Source organism: Scaptodrosophila lebanonensis, unplaced genomic scaffold (assembly GCF_003285725.1).
Source record: "Scaptodrosophila lebanonensis strain 11010-0011.00,11010-0021.00 unplaced genomic scaffold, SlebRS2 tig00000072-arrow-pilon, whole genome shotgun sequence".
NCBI lineage: Eukaryota > Metazoa > Arthropoda > Insecta > Diptera > Drosophilidae > Scaptodrosophila > Scaptodrosophila lebanonensis.
The window spans coordinates 3,293,252-3,311,593 of NW_022060558.1; the positions used below are offsets into that span (position 1 = coordinate 3,293,252).

The 18,342-nt window shown below is 40.7% G+C and overlaps 3 protein-coding genes across 3 annotated transcripts; 2 read left to right on the forward strand and 1 right to left on the reverse strand.

Moving 5' to 3' along the window:
* The first annotated feature begins 2,603 nt into the window (after positions 1 to 2,603).
* On the forward strand, positions 2,604 to 3,137 carry LOC115625442 (enhancer of split m5 protein). The gene has a single exon (XM_030520490.1). The coding sequence runs from the start codon at positions 2,604 to 2,606 to the stop codon at positions 3,135 to 3,137; it is 534 nt and encodes a 177-aa protein (XP_030376350.1).
* Positions 3,138 to 9,607: 6,470 nt separating this feature from the next.
* LOC115625443 (enhancer of split m4 protein) lies at positions 9,608 to 10,093 on the forward strand. The gene has a single exon (XM_030520491.1). It carries the CDS (start codon positions 9,608 to 9,610, stop codon positions 10,091 to 10,093), a length of 486 nt encoding a protein of 161 aa, XP_030376351.1.
* Positions 10,094 to 13,644: 3,551 nt separating this feature from the next.
* Positions 13,645 to 14,416, reverse strand: LOC115625355 (enhancer of split m3 protein). The gene has a single exon (XM_030520388.1). The coding sequence runs from the start codon at positions 14,414 to 14,416 to the stop codon at positions 13,760 to 13,762; it is 657 nt and encodes a 218-aa protein (XP_030376248.1). The 3' UTR covers positions 13,645 to 13,759.
* Between the last annotated feature and the right edge of the window lie 3,926 nt (positions 14,417 to 18,342).

Here is an 18,342-nt window from a genome sequence, read left to right on the forward strand (position 1 = left end):
TCTTTTGCACATGTGCATTGCATCCAGAGCGGGTTACTTTAAATTCAATAAAATAGATTTAAATGAACAAATGCGATTTTTAAAGTTATATTAAATATTTGTTAATAGTAACCATACATAAGTAATACATACATACATAGTTAGTTATTTAAAAAGGAAGTGTTTTTTAGTTTTGAAATTGTGAAGCTGTTCGTGGTTAACGCTGAGTATTCACAGTAGCTGGATTCTAACATTTTGAAGGAAAAGACTTCTGAGCACTTTCCCAATTATCAATTTGAATGTTCTGCTTTCTTATCACAAGCGATCTTTTCGAACGATCTTCATGTACAAGTATGTATGTAGCTCTCAACACACTTCTTGTGGCATATTAATGTTTAATTGCAACTCCAATCATTTCCAATCAGTAGCTTCATCTCCTTTAGCATTGCAAGTCCAGTTGCTGCTGGCCTACTTGTTTGTTTTTAATCACTCAAGTTTTTTTTTACGCAACTCCATACAAAACAAACCCATCAATTGAAAAGTCATCAATACACATACATAGATATGTATGTACATATGTATGTAGTACTATGAGGCTGGTCTATTGATGTTGACCGCAGACTAAGACTGAGACTGGGACTGGGACAATCGTCTTTGACGGCACATGAGACCCAATTGAAAGCCAATCACGGCTGCTTTTCACCTTCGGCCAATCAACGCCGCTTGATGGTGGGAAGGGGACTCGTAAACTTTAGCGCCTGTTCAATTAGCGCATGTCGTAAAGTACAAATAACTATTGCGTACGCAGTTCCCAGAAGCCACTGGCAAGCAACAACATCCACAGCAAAAACAACAAAGACGGCGACAACAGCAACAACAGAAACAGCAACAGCAACAATTGCGGCAGCAGCATAATCATGGAGTTGCTGTCGCCGTCGCCGTCGCCGTCGTCTTACCTGTACGACGATTTAAATTAAACAATCGACAATGACGACGACAATGTTGATGACGACAAGAGTGGAAAAACTAAAGTAAAGCAGAAGCAGTCAACAATCAGTCTGTCTGTCAACTTGATCGTCTGTCAGTTAGTCAGTTACTCAGTTAGTCAGTTACTCAGTTAGGCAGGCAAGCAAACCACACGTTGGTTACTGATAATGTGCGGTGCGCCGGCGCAATAAAAATGTGTGCCGCCGTAGACGCTGAAGTCGCCGTCACAGTCGCACAGTGGCCTAATCGGGCTTTCCTCAATGCAAAAATTATAGCGTCTTAGATATAGGTACATACATATGTACGTAGATACTTATAAATCGTTGGGCTTAGCTTGCTTGGTATTTAGTTTATGCTAACTGGGTTGCCCATTTCCGATGGTTCCAATTCGGTTCCAGCTAGCTCCCCGTGTAACTGAAGCTAGTTGGGATGCTGTTGAGTATCCTGAAGAGGTCTTAAGAGCTGCCTTAGAGATCCTAAAAGTATTTGTAATTGCTACATCCATTAAGCCAGTTCTCGGTTTCCCTTCCATACATTGGATGGGTCCGGGCTGATTTTCTGAAAAGCGACAAAATGTTCATCAATTCACATAATTTGCAATGTTTTTAATTCGTGTATCACTTGAGATTAATAAAACCTTCAGTTCTCTGGCGCTTTAAGAATTCTCTTCTGTTCTATTTATATTTAAATTTTTGTAACTAGTTTTGGCTCAATCGGCTACTGTGTGTCAACGTCGGCCGTGCCGCTTGGTAGTTAGGCCCTGCTCTTGTTGCTGTTTTTGTTGTTGTTGTTGCTGTTGTTGCTGTTGTTGCTGTTGTTGCTGTTGTTGCTGCTGTTGTGTTTGTAATCGTAACCATATAAGCGACTTAAATGGCAGGTGTGCACATCGCGTGGGAAACACACGACGCTACCGTCGCGGTTCTCACGATATGAAAATCGAGCGCATAGGTAGACGAGCAAATGATCTGCGGGTGCCACCGTGTTGAGCCACCGAGCCACTTTATGTGGACGCTTGACTGGCGCGCGTGTTGATTACATTTCATATGGCCATTTCGTAGAGTCTGAGCCAGAGCCAGAGCCGCAGCCGCAGCCAGACTGAGACGCATTTTCAGCTTCCGTCACATCATCAGCTCACGCGAAAGTTGCGCTTGAAATACTAACCGGGCTCGAAGACAAATCAAGCAGCAATCGGTCTGTTGGTCTGCTGGTCTGCTGAACTGTCTGTCGTTCCGTCTCTTCTCATGGTCAGTCAGTATTTTACGGTTTAATTGCAGCAACAATGCGTCAGCTACACTTCCAGCCCTAGTCCTTGCCTTTGCTTTTCTTTTTCTTTCAATCAAACCAATTGTGTGTTTGTCTGTCTGTCCGTCGGACCTTTTGTCCCCGCCTTGGGTTCCTCTTTTGTGCGTAACATTTCTCGTAGAAGTAGAAGATGCGAACGCGTTGATTTCCTTTCCCACGCACCAGACACAAGTTGCCAGAGATTCCTAGGTTTTCTACCTGCGGCAGGTCCTGCAGCAGGATCCTGCGCTCGCCTATAAAAGCCGCTGCTGCACTCGTTGCTGGCATCATTCGAACAGCATCCTGCAAGCCGTGCACATCTCAGCACACACACAAACACAACAAACATTCTCAAAATGGCTGCTCAAAACACTTACGTCTCGAAAACCCAGCATTACCTGAAAGTGAAGAAGCCGCTGCTGGAGCGTCAGCGCCGCGCCCGCATGAACAAGTGCCTGGACACGCTGAAGACACTTGTTGCCGAGTTCCAAGGCGATGACGCGATTCTCCGATTGGACAAGGCCGAAATGCTCGAGGCTGCGCTCGTCTTCATGCGCAAGGAGCTGGTCAAGCAGCAGGCGCCTCCAACACCTGTGCCCATGGACAGCTTCAAGAATGGCTACATGAATGCGGTCAGCGAGGTATCGCGTGTTATGGCCTGCACCCAAGGCATGAGCGTCGATGTGGGCAAGACGGTGATGACTCATCTGGGCATCGAATTCCAGCGTATGTTGCGCGCTGATCAGCAGCAAAGCGAATTGGAACTGAGCTGCAAGGCGTCGACCGCATCTCGTCCAGTTAGTCCTGCTTCCTCTGGCTACCACAGCGATATTGAGGAGCCTGAGGCGCTGGCCACGCCCAAGCCAGCAACCATGTGGCGTCCCTGGTAAACAGCAACCACCAGAAACCACACCTCCAATGAGAACAACAAATCATGTCTTCCAATTGACTCGATGCATCTGTGATAAGAAGAGCTTTACCTACCCTAGTGTAATTCTAGCTAATAAGAACAAGAAAATCCAAGCTTTAATAGTAATAAAAAACACCTAACATAAAAAGAAATTGTTTCAATTATTGCAAATTATTGCAGATTATAAAAATAACAACAAAACAAATGGTTTATGAGTATTTCTAATACAATGAACCAAACAATTTATAGTTGATTACTTGGGCCTGGTTCTCAACTTAAAGATAATGTATAACTGAAGACAATATTAATTGAAATGCTGGAAATGCTGAAACTCCTAATAATCTAAAAGAAACAATTTTCATTTAATTCGGGCCATTATCGTGTATTCCTTAAAAATCCACTTAATTATTGTAGCTCGGTAATTTTTCCATTTTCGTCAAAAAAGGAAATGACCCTAAAGAATCCTAGACGGATTTACATATACTTAGTACAATTTAATGGTATATTTTTTCATAATATTATTATTATTATGCTGCGGAATCGGGCTACAGATTTGGCGACAGTTTGATATTTTACTGCATTTTTTTTAAGCTGCAATTAAATTCTTTAAATCATGCTTTATGCGATGATAGGCAGGAACGAACTCACATTGTGGCATTCATCTTAGCTCGTTGAGCAATTTAATGCTGTCACCAAAATCGATAAAAATTCTGTCGGCTTTACTTTAAATGATGGTTAATGATCTAATGTGATAGAAAAAGGCTCCGGCTCGGATCACCATACAATCATCAACGCAGAATCAAGATGGAAACTACGAGTTCTCATAAAATTAAAATATTATTACAAAATGGTCCAACCTCGGACAGATCTGAAATTAGGACTAGCAGGAAAAACGAAATTTTTAAGTGTTTTTTTTTAACTGTTTAACTGATGTATATCCTTAAAGTGTTTGATCTTAATCTTTAATAGTAGTCAGTATTTCATTGGCAGTTAAGTGTTTAGTCCACCTAGTAATGGTAAGAATTGAACTCATCCCTGCAGATACACTTCGTGGAGGCGGTCGGCTGAGATGGACAGTAATCCTCTAAGCAGCCTGTGTGTCACAGAGATTTCAAACTCTAATCGCTTTAAGCTCAGCTTTTTAATGCCTCAATTTGTTATCATAGAACATAAAGACTCTTAAATATGTCGCTTATTTGATTTTCTTAAATGTAAGGTTTAATTTCTATATTTTCTAGCCCGCACATATAAAAAAATGTTTAATTTTTAAACTATTTACTATCAGTCAATTTTTCATGTTCACCACACTTTCTAGTTTTTCGTATACCTACTATACTTGTATTTGAAGTGTAAATATTTGTGTTCTTAAGACCCCCACATGTCTAGCTTGCTTGAGACTGCTCCCCCGACGGGGTGTCCAATGACACCACAACATGCTAATTCTCACAAGATAGCCGCCCCTGGTGCCGTAAATATGAATAAGTCGGACAGGGAGGTCTTTCAAACTACTCGTATACTAAAGGAAAAAACTGGAAGAAATGAAAACCTTTGCTGTGGTCGCCATCGCCCCTGAGTGGCAACAAAACCGTGAGCTGTTTACGCCTCGAACACAAATTTGTATGCACGTGTTGTTATCGAATCTTCATGTCTGCCCCTCACAGTGTCTGTTGTCTTTGGCGAGGATCGACAGAGGATCGAAAGAGGATCGCCTGCAGACCGTTAAAGCGTAATTAACCCCTTTGTGAGCTGCACGTGCGTTGAGTGATGGGCGGCCACTGGCCTGAGTCTGAGGCACGCCTGCCATTTAGGCGGTGTCCTTTCGCCTAAACTAACAATGTCGTTCCGAGAACTAACCGCCCGCATTTATGCATCTCACATACTAATTTGTAAACTAAAAAGAAAGATATTTTAAAATGCGGAGCGCCGAAGATATCGCCGCATGTCTCGTGTCAAGTGTAGGCGGCATGTAATATGATGACAAAAAAAGGACCTCACATGTGTTAGCCCACAATGGATGTTCCTTTGGTCTTGTCTTCTGTTATTTTATCATTACAAAACCACCGCACAGCTCGTCACTGGGTCGTATTCAAATGTTCGACTTGTCTGGACCTGTCATTTTGTATCTCTACGCTGGCATTGGAACTCGTATCTCATTGTTATTTTAACTCGACAGGGCACTAAATGCTGCAGACTAAAGATAATTTACACTTGAAAAAAAATCACCATACAAATTCAAAGCCGCTTTACTCTACACTGAAGACTTACCAAAGAGCGCAGCTATTTCGCTTCTAAGAACTTATTTTTTCGGCTTCCTGAGAAGCACAGCAATGCCAGCTTCGTGGAATAATTAATTTGATTAAATCGAACTACAGCTAATTCTTTTAACGGTCTTTTTTACACGATTTTGATATAACACGGCTTTAAAATTAAAAATTGCATACATATTTCTTTAGAGATAAGGAACCAATCACCAATTTTTGTATATGATCAATGTCTTTTTTTACACGGTTGTTTCTGGATTCGATCTACCGTGTAAAAACAGAATTAGTGTATTGTGTATTTTCATTTAATTGTCAAATGCTGTATTGATTCGCTTTGACTCTCATTACAAGATTTCTTATCAACATTTTGAGTGGTTGGGAGTCTCTAAACTAATAAACCGATAGACAAACTTTTGCCCAAAAAGTACACCTTCAACCCATTGTTTCCAAATTAAAAAATTAAAATATCATCAATTAGAGTTCAATGTCAGATTTTGATTGACTTGTTTTATTTGAGTGCAGTACAGAACAAGGAGTTCCGTGGTTTTTCTTAAACTGAAGTGATTTTGGCTGTGGGCCCATTATCATCCTGTTGTGGTTCTTCTTCTTCTGTTACATTCTGGAGAATCTTTCGCATGCCCTCTTTGAAGTTCAAGTTAACCAGTAACGGAAATACCGTAACACCAATGCCGCTATGGTTATGAGCGTAATTTGTGGAAAGTCCTGTAAGCGGACCTGCGGCCTCAATGATCACTGTTCAATGCTGCAGTGGCATTTCCAACTAGTCCAGAGCCGAAAGCAACATATGTTAATAGATTGTAGTTGTATACTAGTATAGATATGTATGTATGTATGTATGTATATAGTATAGTATGTGCGAGTAGAGTGTGTGAAAATTCGTCGCCTGCTAGTTACGCACGTTCGAGGGGTTCGCGAACGTCTCGCACTTGCTGTTGTCGCTGCCCCGGCCTCAGATAATAAACAAACGTGTCAGTTGGCGTTGACGGTCTTTCGAAATGGCCGGAGCAGAGCAGTACACCCCGCTGCGCTTAAACGAGGTCGTCACGTGCACAAACATGCCCAACTATGAGACCACGACTCTGATCCAACTCCCGTCCCCGACAGCGTGTGTGTACGCACACTTGAGCTAAAACATACACACAATGCCATTTAGGAACCGTAAGGGGTCAGGTTGTTTATTGTTTCTCTTTTTTATGCAGGCCTGGGCCGTACAGGTTTTGTTTCGGGCTAATCTACTATTTCGAACCTTTAATGATCGGAACGATAAGGAATCAGTGCACGTGTTCACTGGGTTTGGAAAGACTGTACATAGACTTTTGAGAAGAGAAGAGTTCCTCGGAATGTTGCTGTGGACACAGTAGTCTATAGCCGATACAGTTAATACAGTGGTAGCTGACTGTGCCGACCCCCACCGAGCTGTGGAATAATCGTCTTTGGCTTTACTTGGCCATACAAATGGAGGCTCGCACGTGCGCTAAAATTGGAATAGAAAACTACAATGTGGGTCAGTCGGTTGTACTGATGGAGGACAACAATAGTAGGCGAGTACACTTTCTCTCCGGCCATGTCCTTTCCAACTTCCTGTACTATATTGTACTATAATTGTTTTTAATATGTGGGTTCGTTACATTGAAAAATGAAGCTAAGCTGAGCGGCAAATCAAACGGAATTAAACGCCTTTTTAACTCATGCGGGACTTATTTATACCCTTTTGCTTTGCCTTAAATATTTGTAGAATTATTATTGGAAATTTGCGTCCCTTATCACACTTCTCACTGTCAAGAAAATATAATTGAAAATAACGTCTTTTAGGTTATTTGTTTTATATGAACATGTTTTGTAAAACGTTATCAGAATTATTTAGGAGCACATTGCATCTACTATGACATTGATTAATACTTTTATCTAAGTCTTATGTTAATTCCCCTCATAGTGGCACTGTATATTAAGTCTCGCATTTTTGTTTAAGGCACGATATTCCTATTGCAAAATTTAAAATCTCCTTTAGACCTCAAACGGCAATACTGTCAAGTAACGTTGCCTCATAAATCAGTTCCATTTACCGATGCCATTTAAAATTATACTATGAGAGGCATTTTATTCAGACATTCCACAGAAACTACCTACAATCGCCTTCTTAGGTCTAATTATACGAGTAGCTATCGGCTTTCTAGTGAGCTCAGCAAACTTTTCGAAAGCTTTTGGTAACATTATTAGCGATAGTCTGAAGAAATCCTAGGGGTCTGTTTTGAATGCGGGCGGAAATTGATTTTAATAATTATACATAGATTAGATTTCCTTGGGGTGTGCTTATAATGTTTTCAGCACTTAATAAATTTAAAAATGCCTGGAAATGCCGCTTTTTCAAGCCATATGAAGAAAGTTATGTGGGTAAAAAATATATAAGCATCTACAGCCCTTTATATAATTATTAAGTAATCGTCGAACAAGTCAGTCCAAATACACAACAACAGCCTTACAATTTACGAAATGTCACACAAAGAAGCCAGAAATGAAACCAACCATGTAATCATATCTATCTAAGGGACATCAATAGAAACGAACTGTTAACGCCAACCTACAAATTCTCACCATGCTCTACACAACACAACAGCTTCTACTAATACAACAGGAGAGACACATTTGGTCCTTGCTTAATCTTAATTTGTCCTCTCTGTGTCTTTTGTCCGCTGACTCGCACACAACGATTCCAAAATAAAAAACAAATACACGAGTACACGCTATGTAGCTCCATTTCTTAAAAAACAAAAAAAGAAGCAAGAACCCAACAGCAGACAGTTCAAATATTTATGGCCAAGTCAAAGCCAATCCACACCTCAATGCCTCGGTTAGCTATTACGAGTAAGTGCTCCTGGAGGACGCCCGCTGTCGACGTCGCCGCCTCACGAGCCATCACGTGTCCAACTTGCGCGCACAGCACGACGCGTCGGGAGCAAAAAGGACAGTTGAGCTCAACCTCAACATTAACATCAGACTGGGACTGGGACTGGCTCCATGCCACACGAAGCACACACGCACACGGACAGACACAGATACAGACACAGACAGACAAAGTGCGCCCTAATAGTAGGGACCCCGATTTAGGGCTGTTAATTGTGTGCCATCAGAAAAAAATTAAAAGCAACTCCTTCTGCTTAAAAATGCCTCGCACGTTTAGTTTGGTTTTTTTGGTTTTTCTTTTTTCATTTTTGTTTTCTTTGCTCCTCTCGCTCCTCGTTGGGTTACGCCTCGACACATTTTTATAAATTTCAAATTACAACGCATTAAATGGTCCCTGTGTTTGCCTATTCAACTAGTATTCGATCTGGGCCCTGTCAGTCATTAATTGTTTGGGTCGTTCAAGCGTTGAAAATTGAAAATATTCTCCCACGATTTCTTCGGCACCGAAAGTGCACACGTGTTCAAGAAAAAAGGGATTCGTTGTCCCAAATGAGATAAGTGCATAAAGAGCTGCCAGAGCCAACAACAACAACAACAACAACGACAACAACAACAACTGCTGCAACGATCCTTAGCAATGAGCGTATAAAAACCAAAAGTGATCAGCAAAAAGAAAAAAGATTCTTTTTCAATATGCTCTAAAAAGGATCCTCTGCTCCGTCCATCCGCCAGTCCCCCTGTCTTTGGTTCGTTCGTAAAATGAAATATCGTGCGGCTCGAAAGTGTGGGAACTGGCCAAAAGTCTTGCTTCTCACGATCCTGCCACAGGATAAAATTGCTATGCACACACAGCAGGTGCGAGCAGTGCGACAGGATCTGTTGCTACACTCCAACGCATGCAGGTTAGCGAGCAAGCTGTCCGTCCCGCCAGTCCTTCTCAAAACACACCTGCCGTTTTTTTTGTGTGCAGGATTTTCTCGTTACTCGTTTGTCTGCGCACGTATCCTTGTACTTTCCCACACTCGCAGTATCTGGTGTATCTTTTGCCTGCGACCTGCTGGCATTGTTCTTGTTGCTGTTGTTGTTGTTTGTGCTGCGGTATCGTGTTCGTTTTGCCTGCGGCTGCGGCCTGTTGCCTGCTGCCTGGGTCCTGTGCGGGTATAAAAGGCAGTCGCTGTCGAGGATCAGACATCATTCGAGCACTGCGCTTCGTACAGTAAACAACTGAGTCAACTACAACATTTTAACAAACTCAAAATCAAACAAAATGTGCCAGAACAACGCCATGGACATCAAATCCTCCCCAGTCACCACCGCCAACAACAACAAGAAGCTGACCTACAGCGTCAAGAAGTTGCTGCAGAGAATCTTCAAACAACAACAGAGCCTGAAGCACTCACAGAAAGTCAACTCTGTCGAGTCGCTGGAGTCCTTGGAGAACAGCCGCAATGCTGATCTAGAGTCGCTGGAGTCCTTGGAGAACAGCCGCAACGCTGATCTTGAATGCGCCTCCCTGGAATCCTATGAGAACGAGGCCAACGAACGCCTTTCGGCCAGCTGCGACATGGAAGACTACGACTTCGAGCAATTGCCCACAGTGCCCGTTCATTATGTGCGCACAGCCCATGGCACCTTCTTCTGGACCGCCGCCTCCGACCTGCCCGCCGACAACGATCTTCTCGAGCCCTTGTACTGCAGCACAGCCAACGAAATTGCCGTCGCTCAGTTCCAGGATCGTTGGGTGCAAGCCTAAGAAGTCCACTCCACTCCACTTAAACAAACATGGTCTTCCACTGGAGCTGCCGTTCCAGCACCTCAGCTTTAATCGTCTTCCGTTATATTTTGCAAACCCTAAAAAGCAAAAATAACATGCAAGCAACCTCAACTGAAGAGCTTTAGAAAATTGTGATAAATTTTAATTAGAAATTTAATGAAAATACAATTCAAAAAATGAAAACAAAATTATATGTTGTTCTTATTATTCCTCCTCTCCTTCACTCGCGTATGCATCATTGAAAAGGTTGAGCTTATCGAACTCCTTTGCGTAACCTGAAACCTTTTCATAATTAGCGTGACTCACACAAAAATGGGTTCGGGTCCGTCCTCGAGCGATTATCTGGCCATTGTCTGCGGCTTAACTGCCCTCTGCCTTTCCGAACTGTTGCTCATTGTTTGCCTGCAGGTAGAAAAGGGCGAGCAGGAGCGCAGGGCACAAGATTACGAACTCACTGATCTTTAGGGGTTGCTGGTAGTTCCAACCAGCCTAGCAGGTTGCCAGGTAACTCAACTCTGATCGTGTGCGTGTGCGTGTGTGTGTGTGTGTATCTGTGTGCAGTCCAAGTAGAAAGGAGCAAGACATCGGACCATTGCTGATCTGTGCTGGTGGGTCCAATTAGGGTTTGCGTGTTCTTTGATTGCTCGGTATCTAATAGGAAACGTTTAAATGCCTGTTATGCTTATCGTATGTAAATAAAAGGGTTATCTTTCTGTGCAATTCAATTATATACAGTAGCGCTACATTTTCATTTTCTTCAGTCCAAATAAGTTTGTTACCTGAACTCAAAATTACTTGAATGACCTATCGTTGGATCTTTATGAATTACGGTTTCACAGATTACTCAGGTCAGAGCACACTCATTTACTTGCACTTAGGAGCGTTATCAAAATGTGCTGAATAGGGTTGGAATTATCTGGACGTGCGTGCGTCAAAAAACCAAACACCGCAAATGCATCGTGATTGTAAACATCATTAAATGACAATTTATTAGCTCTTTGAGAACAAGTCTAAGAAATTATGCTTCAGAGTAATAATATGTTATCAATAGACTAGTATATAAAAAGTAATATTTATATATTGTTCAAATGTGGAATACTTAACCATACTCTCAATTAATTATTGATTATCAAAATAATGAATGCATTGACTTTTTTAACGATGACACCCACTGTTACATTTATTTGCTGTACCTGGACTAGGACTTGAACATGAAAATAATGTATATTTTAGAACTATCTTTTTTAATGAACATCCAGCTTCAATATCTGATATTTTGAGCCACTCCAATTTTTTAATAATATGCTATAGTAAGTGTTCTTTAATTCGATCTAAAAAGGCTGCAAATCTAAGGTACACGAAATATTTTCTTTAGTATTAAAATAACAACAAATACATAAGTACTATATATGTACATTTTCGCCAATATAGAACAAAACAAAAGACTTCCCACTTTTAATATCGAACTATATTCTTAAACATTATTATTGCTTGTTGATTTATTTCCAAATATTTTCTAAATATTGAGGGCATTATTATTCAAAATAATTTATAAAAATTCGTACATAATAAATAAATTAAATAATAAACTATGTGCTTTAATCCTCAGTAACCCATTCTCGTAGCAAAAATATATATATTTTAATTTGTTAAGGAATATACAAATAATTGTAGTGTCCGAAAATTTGTGAATGGACCTACTTGTATTTAGAAGATAATTGTGATAAGTAGGTCCATTGGATTTACTGTTTTATGATTTCTTATTGCTGATTCGTCTCTGCTGAATGCCATTAATTACTGAGCTTGAAATACTCTTCTTACAATATTAAAAACCAGCTGGAAAGTGAATTTCCCAATAGTCCTATTTGTTCGAATTTGTCAATCGCAGTCCATAAAAACTGCATTCAAAAAGTAATCCCCTACCGAAATTATTAGCTGCATGGTTTAATATTTTTTTAAAAAGGTAGGGGTCCCGGGCGATATTAATCGAGTCTCTGATTATAGTGGCTTTTAATAAATAAACAAATTAACAAGAAGTGCGGACCAGCTATTGATTTAATGCTTATTTCCAAAGTATGAATTAATTCGATATAGTTGAGTACATTTTTATACCTTTCAATGAAAAGTGTAAGGCTGTATTGTTTTTGGTGTGTACGTTTGTAATACCCAGAAGGAAGAAGGAGAATGTTGAAGGGACATACTTATTCAGCATGAAAAGAAACCAAACGGAATATCCTTGTACTGAGGCTTCTTTTTGACCGACAGAGATAATACCTATGTCGTGGCCGTTGGATCATTATACATATTATATAGCTATCGTAGAAACAAGATGAGTTCGAAATGGTTTATGTATCAAAGACTTATTTAATGTCTTCCTCTCTATAGTATATTAATATGAAACTTCGACTCGTTAAACAATAAAGCACTATTATACTAAAACTGGTGGTAACTGCTCTAAGCGATAATTAAATACTTCATAAAAACTCTGTTATTAAATGATAAAATGGGAAGTTGAAAAAAACTGGGGAGATCAGGCTCACAAAAATCAACTGATAATTGAAACCAGGCCAAAACACTCAACCTTCATAAACCTATTCTTATGTATATCTAAGTATAACAAATGAAAGTAAAAAAAAAGAAAAACAATTGGAATATAAAGAGAGAAGCTTTAAGCCAAGGTTCCTACAAGTAGTTATCGAAATTCCTTGTCATCTCTGACAGGACAAAAATGTATTAATCTGGGAGCCACATAAGTCTAATCCGACGCTTAGAAAAGTTTTCCAATCGCTACCTAATGGAATGGAAATGGATTGAGAAGAGCATTGCACAGGGCGTAGGTGACGTTAGCTTTTCTGATAGATATGCATATCGTTATTTGTCATTTCTAGTCGGCCTCAATCGGCATAGATAGATAGGCAAGAAGTTATTAATTTTTTTTTTGTGTAGCACACGCCGCCTTGTCTGCGCATGTCACAGAACTTATTGAAGTTGATGTTGTTATTTTGATGTAACAAGGCAGTAATATTCTCGATATACTACGCACACTACACTGCCACCAAGAAATGGAAAAGTTATTTCCAGGAGACCAGAATAGATGCAGCTGAAAATTAGAAAATGATGCAATCGAGTTTGATTATTTCATAAGATATTATTTGCATTTATTTTAATATCAGTATATTGTTTTCAGTTTGATTTTCTTTTCCTCAATCAATCGTTTCATAAATTAACTTTTATAAATTATTTAAAGCTTAATTTAGTTACTTGGATAGGGCGAACTTAAAGTAAAACACTCATACACATAATCAATCGTATTAAAAGCTAGCAATACATAGGAAACTTTAGCAAATTATTAGGAAGGTAGCGCACTCAAAACATTTGGAACGATTTAACGAGCTTCAATTCAAAAAATATGCAGTTATATCACAGGTCGAACCAACGTACTAAGCATAATCAAATAAATCTAATGTTTAATATTACAAACAATGCACTAAGAAATTCAAAGTGCGCTTGCTTTGGAAGACAACGGATCTTGTTGCTGTTACTTTTGTTGCTGTGGCTTTGGCTCCTGCAACTTTTAATAGCCATTTTGAATACTTAAGATACTTGCTAGAAGCTAGAGATGTAGTCGAGTCTGCCAGTGGGGCCTCACCAGGGCCGCCAGACAGGCTCCGAAGCGCCGGACTCTTGCGAGCTGACGGATGCCGTTTCGGACAGCGCGGTCCCATCCACTGAGGTGACATCGATGAGTTCGTCCTTGCCCACCAAATAGGCGCCGTAGTTGGCGGCAGCAGCGACGCCATAGCCGCTAAGCAGAGGGAAAGGCAAGCGTCCTGTTGCATAACCGACGGCAGATTGCTGCTGCTGCTGCTGTTGTTGTTGCTGCTGGGTCAACAGTTGAGTTTGCAACTCTATGAGACGTGTTGACAGAAACTTCATAATCTTGCGTCCGATTTCATCGGTTTGTTGCGTCTGCAGCAGCACTTGTGTAATCTGATCGGCGGCGTGCACATAGCCGGAGCGAAAGGACTCGACATGGGCAGCACTGGTGGCTCCAGAGCCACCGCCGACGGCCTGCAAGGACAAGCCACCGCGCTGCTTCAACTTGCGCATGTGGTCCACCGTCAATTCGAGTATGTCCGCCTTCTCCAGGCGCGTCACATGCTCGCCCTCTTGCTGCAGACACTCGACCATGAGATCCTTGAGATCGTCCAGACACTTGTTGATGCGCGCGCGTCGCTTGCGCTCCAGCAACGGCTTCATCACTTTGCGGTACTGATAGGTCTTGGACATTTCCATGACCATTTTTTTGGGAGAAGCGCGCGCGTACTGTTCTTTGAAATTGAAATTGTCTTATTTTAACACTTTGGCAATGCGTTGCGTAGAACTTTTGATCGGCTCGCGAGGGCTAAACACACATTTTCACGTCTATTTGTGCTGCTCTTTTGGCGCTGGCTTGTTACAGTTTCTCGAGGCACTGCGCGTGCGTGGCGTTCAACAGGCGGTACTTTTGTGAAATGAGTAGCAAACAAGTTCCCAACGTTACTTTTATACGACGTCGGCTTGCCACGGGCTCGGCTCCCGCATGATCGTTCACACACACACACACACACACTCACAGAACCTCGTGTGCTGTCGGCTCGGTAGCTCTCGGCTGAGCGCACAAAGAGCGGCTACTGTTAGTTCAACTTGCGGGTTTGCCAGCCATCGCCATTGCTTCGTCATGTTGCGCCATTTTAGATACAGTGGAGCTTCGCTTAGTGGCATTTCTAGGGCATCTTAAAGCTACATTTGACAATTGTTGAACTACTTGTATGTTATATTTTCTCATGCATTCTTTATTCATAATTCAGTATGCATAGCATAAATACTTAAAATTTCTGTATTTGATTAATGCAAGTGAAATTGAAAAAAAAAAAACTGTTCAATGGACATTTTTTTCATATAGAGTTTCCTAAGAGCAAAAGGGCCCGAATTTATATATCAGGCAGCAGGAGATGTGACAGACTAAATGTCAGCAAGACAGCTCCAGTCGATATAGATTTTAAAAATCCACAAGCTTAGCGTGTCTTGCTCAATCCAATTTAATCTCATGTTACATATGTATATGTAGATGCCATATACACAATCGGTGCAAAAAGGGACTCTGATATAATTAACTTGTGTGCTTACAGCGTACTCTAGGCCAAGCTTAGTATTTAACATTTTTTGAATTATTACATTATTATATGACTGGAGGAAAGCGGGTGAGTTTGTACGGGTTTCACATTCCACCTAAATCTTCTTAAATTACTATAGAAATATAAAGCTTAAGTTAAAATAATATAAAACATCTATTTTGAGTTAAAATAATATAAAATATATGATACAAAAATTTATTAAAAATATGTATTTTGCATTCATTAAAAAATGATGAACAACCACAATGAGTAATTTCATTTTCTTACCATAAAGTCCTATATTAATTAATTGTATAAATATTAACAAGACGTTAACAAGACGTCTTGAACGCTATCTAAATCTTCATTTATAATAAAATATGCGTACTGTATATCCCGCGATACGTTTAAAATATTCTGAAAATAATTGCACAATTCTTTCAAAGTTTCAAAAACTTAGTAAATTCCTTTTCGTACTCTACGACAATATTAGGTAAAGAAATTAGATTTCATAGAAGTCGCTATGCATAATATATATTTCTTATATACTAATTCAATCACGATAGGGAATTTGGATCATTTCATTTCAGTTCTTTATGTAGAAATTTCACTGTGATCTCCAACACTATGCCAGCCTCATAGTTCGCTACCCTAAGCCTGGTGAGAGCGTGCCGAGCTGAGCTGCTCTCCGGCGCGCGTCTTCTTCAATTGATTGCGCGTGGCTCTCCCGCCAACGTCGCCGTCGTCGTCGTCGTCGTCGTATCGTCGTCGCCGTTGCCGACCATGTCATACTTATTGTCAATGATGACAGTTGCTGCTGCCACCACTTGAACCGGGCTGGCTCCGGCTCTGGCTATGGCTGTGGCTCTGGCTGAGGCTCCCATTCGTCGAAGTCGGCTCTTTTTAGGCGTTCTCACTCACACAAGCGGGAATAGAAATAAACACAGTCACCGATACAAAACACACACACACACACACATGCACAGAGACCACTTGGGGCCTACTGACGGCGCGCTTTGTATCTGTGCAATTGCGGCTTGTGATTGTGAATGTGTGTGCCTACTTTACGAGACCGTGGGAAACAGATTTGTCGTGTGTTTCCCACACGTTGGACGGATGGCTGGATTGTGATGCGATCCGATGGATTGCTGAAATGTTTTCTTGTTGTTGTTGGTGTTGTTGTTGTTACTGGTTGTTGTTGTTGTTGCTGGTTGTTGTTGCTGGTTGTTTGGGGGGGCTTTAACTCGCGCAATTATGTCGCATGCTTGGCTGATGATGATGACTGCGACAACTACAACTTAACAACAACAACAACTACAACAACAACAATGTCGACGACAACAACAAACAAATCAACTTTGCTGCCCTCGCTACTCATGGGTTTGCGCTGAAGCGTATCGATTAAGTGTAACAGTTTTGGTGGCCGCCTTTGCGGTTGCACAGACCCCGAAAAAGCTTTGCATATCTCAGCTCCATTCACAAGTCACAATCCACGAATGCTGAGACTTCAGAAGTTGCTCATGAGCTCTGGCTAAGCCATAAACTACAGCTTCAACATCCGGTTGTCGTTCTAAGATTTTGCGTTTTTCGTTGCTGTATTTTTTCTTCTTGTATTCGCCTTTTCGCTCTTTGCTGAGCTTGGGCTACTGGGCATAGGGCAGTAAAGATTCAGGCACTCGCATTCGCATTCATTCATTCATCAGGCAGCAGCCACACAGAGTGTTTCAAATGCTGCCTTTTTTCTGTTTATCGCCAGCGCAGCAATATGACACTTCTGTTATAAGTATACATACAAACACACATACATACATACATACATATACATACATACCAATAAACTTGTGTGTGTGTGTGTGTTGGTGAGCTGGACTTTTTGCCAGCCTTAGCAGTTCCCATGATGCTGCAGAATCTTCGATGTAGTTGACTTCTTCTTGTTGTTGTTACTGTTGTGTGTTTGTTTGTCTTGCCCATGACTTCCGTTAGCCGTTGTGGCCGAAGCGTTCCTATTCATTCATTATTATGGTTGTTATTGCTGTTGTTTTATGCTGACAGCAGCAACATTAGCGGCCGCGCTTCAGCTTTCATGCCGAATCAACTTTCAACTCTGTTGTCACACGTGGCGTATGAGTAATGCGCATTTGTGTCGCACACCGCGCATGCAAAATGCACAAACATTTTTAACTAACCTCAATTCACACTAATTGCTTGTCATATATTTTAAAACTTTGCGCTAAGCACTAAGCGCTAAACCCGTCGTGCCCATTGGTGATCGTTGGTGACTGCCGTGTGAACCAAAGACGACGCCAAAGACGAAGCCACAAATGCGGTTCACCTTCGGGTAGCAACGAATTTCTTGTACTCTACCTCCCAAACAAAAAGAGAGAACAGTATTGCTTCTTCTATATATCAATTATTGTTTTCGATTCATCTTCCAAATATACAAGTAAGTAGTATGTAATAATTTATAATTAGGACCATTTAATAGTTAGTTCACTTTGTACTTTAATAGTAGATTCTACTAGCTGCAAAGCTTGAAGTTTTATTTTTTTTATATTTTACACTTTTTATGATCTTAACTTAAAGTTAGAGTCTTTTGAAACTTCGCTAATCTGTATTGTTGAATAGAGGGTATATATCTTCGGATTTCCTTTGCTTTTTAGGCTTGTCTCTGTTTCTTCGTTCTATGCCTTAGCAGTCCCTTTGATTTGTGAAATGAGAAAGAATTTCGAATCATTTTCAAATTCATTAATCATTTAATATACTAGTACATTGGTTTTTTGCTATAAAAATATATATTATTTTACAGTTTTCCTGTTGATATAAAATATATTTCTGGGCATTAACATATGTATGTATAGTACTTCAGAACAAGTCGCCCAAAACATGGGCAGAAATTGAAAAGACCTCCCTAGAGTGAAGAGTAAAAAGTTATTTAAAAGCTAGGCTATCTGTTTTTCTGTCTGGCTGCCGGTCTGTCTGTCTGTCTGTTAGTCTTTCCGGCTGTCGCATTGTCTGCCTATAAGGCGCGAGCGGAGGCGCATGCGCTGCCTAGTCATAGTTGTAGTTGCTATT

Coding starts and splice junctions, on each gene's coding strand:
- LOC115625442 (XM_030520490.1), top strand. CDS start 2,604: ATGGCTGCTCAAAACACTTACGTCTCGAAAACCCAGCATTACCTGAAA.
- LOC115625443 (XM_030520491.1), top strand. CDS start 9,608: ATGTGCCAGAACAACGCCATGGACATCAAATCCTCCCCAGTCACCACC.
- LOC115625355 (XM_030520388.1), bottom strand. CDS start 14,416: ATGGTCATGGAAATGTCCAAGACCTATCAGTACCGCAAAGTGATGAAG.